This window comes from Melitaea cinxia, chromosome Z (genome assembly GCF_905220565.1).
Source record: "Melitaea cinxia chromosome Z, ilMelCinx1.1, whole genome shotgun sequence".
Lineage (NCBI taxonomy): Eukaryota > Metazoa > Arthropoda > Insecta > Lepidoptera > Nymphalidae > Melitaea > Melitaea cinxia.
Genome location: NC_059424.1, coordinates 1,919,332 through 1,929,657, shown reverse-complemented (window position 1 = coordinate 1,929,657; position 10,326 = coordinate 1,919,332). Strand labels below are relative to the sequence as shown.

Here is a 10,326-nt window from a genome sequence, read left to right as displayed (position 1 = left end):
GAGAATTTAAAACTATTCAAAGTAAGCCGTATTTAGCAGCTTTAAAATTATTATACTCAATGTTTTTACTATTCAAAAACGTAAGTTAGTATCCACATCCTCAATATATTCTATTAATCAATAAGAAACTATTTCTTTATTATTTCAGAACTAACAAAGAAAATTATAAGAATCGAAAATGTTGATAAAGAAAATTTTATTTAATTAGTCTTAAATCTTCAGAAACCAAATCATCTAGATTTTTTTGGATCTTTAGGCGGATTATTTTCTAAATAATACTGTCGCATAGTATTTCCAAGATGACTATTAAGCGGTAGTTGACGAAGTTTCAAATCACACTCTGGGAGATACGATAAACGTCCAAAGAAATAACCGACGAGGGCGGCTAATGTAACCTTGGGTATTGCACCGAAATGTGGACTTCTTCTTAGGCAACCTAGAAAAAATGTTCAGAGAAGTAAGAAAGTCAGAATGTGAATTAGAAAAATTAAAATAAAAAATCAAATAGATAAAATGTTATAATCTTAATTTCTTACTTCTATGAAGTTTATATCCTTTGACATTATTTTATGGGTCTCTTACCATTTTTTACGCCAGCGTAAGTGAGGGCAGCAAAAACTGTGCTAAAGGGCAAACAGCGCTGGTAGAAACTCTCTCTGTCGCATTCTTCAAGCGCTTTCATTTCCTCTGGCGTAAACTCATAGTAACGCTTAAAGAGAATTCAAAATATTTTTAAGTAATTGTGAATTACCGTAAACTTATTATATACTAGCGACCCGCCCAGCCAGTTTTGACTTTCCTACCATTTTATAATTTATTATATGTATAGATTGTGTTGCTCATCTCTGAAACGAATTAACAATACAATTTTAAGAAGAAAATGCACATCTTCATCTATGACTTTTAAAAACAACTATTAACCTCGCCTACGTGATCAAATTTAAATTATTTATATCCAAAAAGGGATTGATGATGATGTTTTTGTAATCTCATAGATGGCGCTGCTATAAAATTGTCTTGATACTACTTATATTCATTTAATTATGTTTATCGGCCTAAGTTACTTATATTGCGTGATATTTATAGTGTAAAGCTAGCTTATAGCATGGTTATGAACATAATAACAACAACATTTAATTAATATGCGTCGTTAGATTACACGTTGTTACAGAATGCGTTGAGGAAATAAAGGTTCACTGCTCGTTCCTGGTAGGTGATAGCATGATAATATGTAGCTTATATGTTGAACCGACTTCTTAATTATATTCGTGCCACATTTGAAGTAAACTCATTCGGTATTTTTTGAGTTTATCCCGGACATACGTACAGACAAACAGACAAACAGACAAAAATTCTAAAAACTATATTTTTGGCTTCGATATCGATTGTAGATCACACTCCAAGTATACTTTTAAAAAATATTCAATGTACAGTTTTGACTTTCCTACCATTTTATTATATGTAGATATCTTACTGATTCAAATATATATTTTGTCAATTTAAGAATTTATCTTGTTAATACTAATTACATAGGACTTAATTGTGTCGAAAGAACGTTTTCAATTCTATACAAATAAACAGTAGTTATTAAAACTTGTAAAAATTAAGACTACACTGGGCTGAAACTTCCTTCTTGTAGCTTATTTATTGGGACACACATTAAATGCAATTATGGGCATGTTTTGACAGATTTGTTATTGTTAAAAATAATTTGGGGCGGTTATAATTTAATATCATCCTTAAAATAATTCAAGCATCTTATTATATATAAATTTACTAAGAAAATAAATATTAACTCTGTAAAAGCAATAAGTATATATGTCTAACATATTATTGTAAAATAAAATTTAGTTTATCCAACCAGTGGGTGTGTCACATTCTTTGCTGGAGGACATTTCCATTTAGGTTCGACATCACACTCGTCCTCCTCATTTCCTTTTTTATTGGCTTCAACCATTCCTGTTTCATTCACTCCATGGTAGTAAGTAGAAAGGCCATAATTTTTTATTACAAATATGAATATAGAACACAATTAAAAATTTTCATTGTTTTAAACGTATTTGTAACAGATTTGAAATAACGCGAAACATATTTTTAACTACGTTTTCGTCTAATTCTTATCTAGCCAGTAATAAAATGAAAATCCGAAGCCGTCGTTGACACTTTATTTCCAAAGACTAAATAAAAAATGACATTGGATTTAAGTTGAAAGAATTAATGTCAAATTCCTAGTCACAAAATAAGAATTATGTTGCTGATTTCGTGTATTTTACAAAACCGTTTGATTTCAAAATAAATACGGTTATAATGAAGCGTTATCGTGTATCCCTATTGATAATTTTTGTCGCGGTAGAAGCAGCTCGGTATGATGATTATTCGGAAGCACCGATGCCCCAATACAGCATAGAATATGATGCCAAAGATCCAGCACCTTTAGCTGATGAATATTCAGACCGTTCTCCTGGTGCTGCGATTTCTTTAGACTATAAATTTGAAGAAGAACCAAAAGGTGACTTTTTAGTCTACCGTCTGTAGTGACTGAGCCCATTGGCGCACTTTGTAGTAGAGATACTTTCTGCTTCGTGGGTTGCGCGTTCGATTCCCACCTGAGTCTGGGTGTAATATTTATATCTATATATCTATATGTTATTATTTCTACGTATATTTATAAAAAAAGTTACCTGTAACAGTCAGCTGTTATCAACACACCACAAGTATTAACTACCTTAAATTAATTTTTGGAAATAATTTTAGTTTTTCCAACAATTTACAGATAAAATTGATACTCCAGAACAGGACGACCAGTGGTATAAGACAAATAAAGAAAGAAAAAGAAGGCTAAAAGCAAAAGAAAGTGATGAAAATGAACAAAAAGTAATTCCCAAATTTAAAGCAAACCATCGTATCTATAAACATCGTACACGAATAAAAGATTTACACAAAGAAAGTGATAGAAGACGTCATCACTATAACATAAATCGTAACGATGACGTTGACGAAATAGATGATAGAAATGAGTATAAAATAAATATGGATCGATCGAGAGGTAATAATAAAATAGAGTCACATAACTTTGATTTAAGAGATACAAGCAGAAGAAAAGCCAGACGAAAACCTCGAGATAGGACAATAAGAAAAGAAAATTTTGATGAAATGAGAGATGACCTACTTAATTTCAAAGAAAACGAAAGCGATGATGATACTACAGTTATTGTATATGAAAAAGAAAGGCGTATGCAAACAACAGAAAAAATACCTGGCTTTAAAATACGACAGGAAAACCATCAAGAATATGATGAATATTATGATATGAAAAGAGTCCATAATTTAAAAAATAAGCTACCACTTGTTTTTCGTCAAACTAAAGGTAATAAACGTTTATTTTAGTAACAATTCATAGATTAGAATTTTATAAAAAAACTTTTATATGAAACAAAATGTCGAGTTTCCGCCTTTGACATTTTTAAAAAAAGACGAATTTTATCCTTAAAAAAATACAATTTGTTCTGAATTTTTGTATAACTTCGTGTATTGGTGTTTTTAATCAAGACTATTGTACGTATACTTCAAGAATTTTCTAACAGTAGGTTTGTGTGCTCAGCATCAACATCCATGACGGAGTTGCCGGAAATGCGCCATTTTGATGATTTAATTCACCGACGCGCTAACATACCCAAAAAAGTTGTTCAGAATGACGTCGGATCTACCAAAAGCCTAACCCTGTCGAGCCCAAGTAAAACACGGTCGTCTTTAGCATTTATAGTAACACGAACTTCAACGACATCTACTCCGAAATCTTCTACTGAGTTATCCTTAGCAGAAAAGTCCCGGCAGTCAATCCTTAAAAAGGCTCAAAGAAAGGAGAGTTTGAAAAATGTAACTTGGACAACAAAACCGCCAGTTTTAATGCATGTGACGAAAAAAATGCACACTTTGGTAATGGTGGAACCACAGAAATTGGAGCCAGAATTTCGTGCTAGAGCTGTGTTTGACGATTCGCCTGAAAGGCTTGCTCGAGCAAAACGTCTGATGCGACGCAAGTTGGTATCAGGAGCACGGTCCATTCAAGAGCTTATCGATAACTGGGATGAGATGGTCTGCGATTATATCGACGTTTCTCTTCTAGAAAATGATGTGGGCCATCACTTGCCTTCTTATTATAAAATCATATTATTAAGTATAATACACTGTTTATTTATTAAATGTCTTGTTTAAATTAATGCCGTGGATATGTTATTACTTTTTTTGTTGTTATTATTTTTGTTACTTGTATTAAAATGATAATAAAATTATTATGTGTTGTAACCGTCTCTGTCTGATAAATGTCACGATTCACGATTTAGCCTGTAATATCCCATTTCTGGGATGTTGCCTCTTTCCATATCATGTATGAGAAGGATTTAAAATGTAAATAGAGTAATTTCAAGCCTCTATATAAGTATAGTTAAAAACAATGTGAAAAATGGACAAAGAAACAACATATAACGACGATATCCAATTCAATATGTAATATTATTCCCAAACGTTTTAGATGAATACCGTTTACGGTATAAATTGCTACAACTGTTTTAAAAACTATTTCTTTTTTTTTTTCAAAAATACATTATAATTCAATTAAATGTTTCCAACTTGTATCCCATTAGTTTTGTTAAAAGGAAATCTTAAATACTATTTAGATTACGAACTTTCGACAATTATCACGCAAGTATTATTTCGTCTTTAATTAAGCTATATCTGGCTCACAGTTAATGGGATAAATGAGGGTAGAATTAGCGTCAATAGCTTGTTCGGTTAATTTACGCTCTCAATTATCTAATTCAGTGATATCCGTAATAATATGCCATATAGAAATTTAGATAGTATAAGCTTTTTATCTCTTTAATTTATGTATTTAATATTTTTCAGCTACTCTTTATGTTGTTCTAAGGCAATTAGTAGCATCATTGGATGATTCAGTTATTCAAATCTTAAAAGAAATAAGTAAAAAAAACGAATGTGATTTAGACCACATGACTGATGTAAAACTTTTTTAGCTCCTACAGTAATAGACAAAATGTCACTCTCTCTCTCTTTCTATCTGCAGTAGCTTATATCTTGGTCTCAACTTCCGTTCACCTCGCCCGATCACACTTTTCGTAACGCTCTCGTCACGCAATTAATCAGCTTACTCCCCAAGTCAAGTGTGCGCAAATAAGTTTTACATTAAAATGTATAAAAATGACAATGTATTTACAACTTACAAACTACTTCGGGCTCTGGCCCTGTAATTGGACCGACATTGTGGCGTTAGAGTATAAGTACCTCAGCACCTCGACGTACCTCCAGTCCACTTGGCACCTCTGGAGAGCCTGCAGCACTGCCCATGTCTCGATCGAATCAAAGGCTTCTCATAGTCTACAAACGCTAAGCATAATGACAAATTATACTCCTCGGTCTTCTGTATAACCTGCCGCAGAGTATGTATGTGGTCTATAGTGCTAAAGCCTTTACGGAACCCGGCTTTTTCGGGAGGCTGGAAGTCGTCAAACCTGCGTGCGAGACGGTTCGTAAAGACCCTCGAAAACAATTTTTTGACATGCCTTAAAAGCGAGATGGGCCTATAGTTTTTTTATAGGGTTTTTGAAGAACAGCACCACCTCGCTTCTACTCCATGTCGTTGGCGTTTTGCCCTCGAAGATGACGGAATTGAAGAGTCTTTGGAGATCACTAATATTTAAATTAAGATCTACTAAACAATTTGAATTTGAATCATTCGGCTTAGTTTTAGATTTATTATGAATATGCAAATTATTTTTTAATTAATTGAAAACTCTATTTTAATCGATTGATTATTTTAAAACTATTAATCCGTTTTGTCGAATAGATTAATAGCGAAGGTATAAAAAAAATATATTTAAGCTTTATATATACAACATATACTAAGTAGTGTAAGTTTTAGTCCATAATTATGTATGTTTACAAAAATCTACACCGTATGGAAATTTGTTGACGCGTTGGCGCAGCGGTCACAGCACTGGCCGTTGCACTGGCGGTCTCGGGTTCGATCTCCACTCGTGATAGACAGTACTGGCCAAATAGATATCTGTCGTGGTCTGGGCGTTTGTGCTTGTGCATTGTATTTCCGGAACCCGACACAGGAAAAAATCTTACTGGCGGCCGTTGAGTGTGAAGCGTTTTTACTTTTATTTCGTTTTAACCGACTTCCAAAAAAGGAGGAGGTTCTCAATTCGACTGTATTTTTTAAATGTATGTTACATCAGAACTTTTGACCAGGTGGACCGATTTCGACAAATTTTTTTTTTAATCGAAAGGTGATGTGTGTCATTTGGTCCCATTTAAATTTATTTGAGATCTAACAATTACTTTTCAAGTTATATCTAATAATAAGTTCGAGTTATATCTATAATAATGCTTTTTTACTTGACGCTTTTTTCGTCGACCTACGTTGTATTATACCGCATAACTTTCTACTGGATGTACCGATTTTGATAATTCTTTTTTTGTTGGAAAAGAGATGTCCCTAGTTTAGTACTATGATAAGGAAACCAGGATCTGATGATAGGATCCCAGAGAAATCGAGGGAAACTCAAAAATCCGCATAACTTTTTACTGGGTGTACCGATTTTGATAATATTAATTTTATCGAAAGCTGATGTTTATCATGTGGTCACATTTAAATTTTATCGAGATCTGATTACTAATTTTTGAGTAATCTTTGATAACGCGTAGTTTCTTGACTATTTTTTCGTCGATCTACGTTGTTTTACTCGTTGATGTAATTGAAGTCGGTTTCTTTTTCGTTTGCGAGCAAACACAATTATGTTTTATTTGTTTAGATGTGCTATTTTCTTGATTATTCAATTTGTAATCGATTTTTTTTCGTTTCATTTCTGGGTTCCATTATATTATTCTAAGGAGAAAAGTATTAGTTGTTTTTAACCAACATCAAAAAAACTATATTTTTTATGTGTTATCTTAAAACTTCTTACAGGGTATACCGATTTCGACGATTCTTTTTTTAATCAAAAGATGGCGCTTGTAGTCTGGTCCCATTTAACTTTAATCGAGATCTGACGAGTTCTTTCTGAGTTATCTCTAATGTAATCTAATAATGCGTATTTTCTTTACTATTTTTTCGTCTATCTACGTTGTATTATTTGTCGACGTAATCTAAGTACCTAGTTTCTTTTTCGTTTGCGAGCAAACGCAATAATAAGTTACTATAAAAATAATAAGAGTTGTAAAATAGAATTACAAAAGGCACATCAGTGACGAAATTTGTAAAATGAAATAAAACTTTTTATCGGCGCCCGGTTTTACCGACGCAACCTCCTAAATGGATCTCAAGCGAATTACGTACAAGTTTCATTTCAATCAGTTTTGTACTTTTAAAAAAAAAGACTTACTCGTATAAATATCCATCGTCACAATCTTTCGCATTTATATCATTGAAAGATGTACAGTGACAAATATATTATTTTAGCAATTTTTCGATTTAATTCAATATTATTTACAGTTATTAAGTTATTATCAATCATTGACTAATAAAATGAACTTCCACAGAAGCGGTGACTGTAGCGAGCGTGGCCGAAAGAGAACTGAAGGCTGTTTTAGGGCACCGACAGAGGAAGGAGGTATCCTCCCCCGCAGACGCCCTTCCAACAACCTTTCCACCCAATGCGGTGGACCCCGCCTTCGAAGATGAATGGAGAAGCTTCATACAGAACAAATCCACGAGTCTCAAACAAACAGCGATCGTTGTAATCCTTATAATAAATTGTTTAATATATTATGGGCTATGGTTATTCTGAATTGAGTTTTAAAACTTTTTAAATTTTTTTTTGTGCTTATATGTTTTATTTATGTGGACACAAAATATTATAATTTTAGTTTATTTCTAGCGAACGAAACCACGGAGACAACTTGTTCATGCCAAAAATAAAGGTAAATGCAAGAAAATTAAAGCAGTTAATCAGTTAACTTAGTATAAAAAGCAGTAAGTATAAAAGCTTAAAGCAGTTAACTTAGTATCTTTCCACCGCGGCTTCGCCGGCGTTTCGTTATTCCCAGATAAAATATAGCTCAGTAACATCTCAGTGATTTTACCACGCTAAAGGTAAAATAATTTTAAATAAAATACTATATGCTGTGTGGCTATGGCATCAAAGAATATAGCCACCCCCTCTTTTCCCGTGGGTGTCGTAAGAGGCGACTAAGGCATAGCATAGTTTCACTACAACCTTGGAACTTATAAAGCCGACCGATGGCGGGATATCCATCTAACTGCTAGCTTTGAAATACACAGGCCGACAACAGGCAGCAGCGTCTTCGGTGAGACAAAGCCAGCCCTGCGGTCACCAACCCGCCTGCGCAGTGTGGTGACTATGGGCAAAACAAATGAGTTTGCGCCATATTTGGCGCGAACTTGTGGAGGCCTATGTCCAGTAGTGGACTGCAATAGGCTGGAATGATGGTGTATGATATCTTAATATGTATTAATTACCTACACGTCACGTTGTTTGTCAATGTTATATTAAGATAGTTTATCAAATACTTCTTTTTACAAACATATTGATGCTAATGACAAGTTAACCTGGTATCCAGTATGAATTCTAAGGAAGTCGTAAAAACGGTAATTTTTCGCTCAATGATTTTTTTCGCTAATTGTTACATGTGCGTATGCAATATACCGTTGTATATTGCATACCTATGTACATGTAACAATTAGCATGGCGGCAGCAGCAAAAAGATCGTATGTAGTGGAGGCGATCAGGACTATTTTTTTGACATTAAAAATGACATGAAGCCATGACAAGAATTTTTGCCTTGCTAATGAAATGGCTACCATGTGATGTGTATTTTCAATAATGATTTTTCCTATTTTCTCTCGGTCAGTGACCTTTCTGCGATTATTATTGATTACATTATAGCTTTAATTGTAGAAGTCAAGACAGACAAAATCGCGTTGGGCGACTCTATCAAGGGTGGCATATAGAAGGCAGTGTCATTTGAGTTGGCATCGTTTCAACCCGCCTGCCGGCGACTCGCATCCGCTTTCTATCTCTATCCCTAGTGGATATCTATAAATATTTAAATGATTTGAAAATAGAGGTATATTGTAATGAAACGACTTTTTCAGATTTTTCCGTGGTTTATTAAGTTTTTTAAACCCGACGTTTCGGATACCTTACAGCAACCATGGTCAAATCTGAAAAAGTGATTTCATTATACCTAATTAGTTGGTGAAATTCGCGTAAACATTAGAAAATAGAGGGCTATTTTTGTCCTTACGTATTTTTGTACGTTTCCTAATACGTCCGTTAATTGTGATCCAGGAATTATTGTCTTTTCGTTTTAAAGAGCAATCCGTTAAGGCTAATAGCTATCGCTAAAAAACGTATGTTGTATTTGTAAAACATAAATAATACTATAAATTACGTTGCGTTGAACGAATAAAGTATAAATAGTTCTAAAGGTTAGTCATGTTTAAATCTATATCTATACATATAATAAAATGGTAGGAAAGTCAAAACTGTACATTAAATATTTTTTTAAAAGAATACTTGGGGTGTGATCTACCATCGATACCGAAGCAAAAATATAGTTTTTAGAATTTTTGTCTGTTTGTCTGTATGTATGTCCGGGATAAACTCAAAAAGTACTGCATGGATTTGCTTCAAAGGCACGAATATTATTAAGAAGTCGGGTCAACATATAGGCTACACATTATCACGCTATCACCTACGGGAAACGAGCAGTGAACCTTTATTTCTTCAACGCATTCTGTAACAACGTGTAATCTAACGACGCATATTTGAATGTTGTTATTATGTTAATAACCATGCTATAAGCTAGCTTCATACTATAAATAAAGACATTCTCTAGTATATTTAGTATCAGCATTACACCCGTGCGAAGCCGCGGCGGGTCGCTAGTAGTAGATAAATTGAACAGAAAAATAATCTATTAATCGTTCCTACAATGGTATTCTTAATATTCCTGTCATCCGTTAAATAAAATGGAGAATTCTAAAATACATGTTTATGTTTTGTCCAGGTTTTAATAAAACTTATTTATATTTCTACGTTGTTTCTTCAAAAGAACTTTTAAATAGTTAATTATTCGCAAGGAAGCTCTCGCTTAAGTTAAAGCTAGCGTGCAAATACCCACTTAGACTGAGTGATCTATTTCTTCGTTTCAAACAGGAAAACTACATTGCTCTACTTTATATTTGAAGTTTAAAGCGGTTTTAACTTGTTCAAACTAGGTGGCGCTGACAGTCCTAAACGATGTTCTTAATAGCCGCAGCGATTTTCTCATTGTATT

The 10,326-nt window shown here is 33.5% G+C and overlaps 1 protein-coding gene across 1 annotated transcript; it reads right to left on the bottom strand.

The window, feature by feature from the left end:
• Positions 1-230: 230 nt before the first annotated feature.
• LOC123668475 (OCIA domain-containing protein 1-like) lies at positions 231-1,957 on the bottom strand. Its single transcript, XM_045602204.1, has 3 exons — positions 1,862-1,957; positions 583-709; positions 231-436 (listed from the first exon to the last, which is right to left on the bottom strand). The coding sequence occupies exons 1-3, from the start codon at positions 1,955-1,957 to the stop codon at positions 231-233; spliced, it is 429 nt and encodes a 142-aa protein (XP_045458160.1).
• Positions 1,958-10,326: the final 8,369 nt, after the last annotated feature.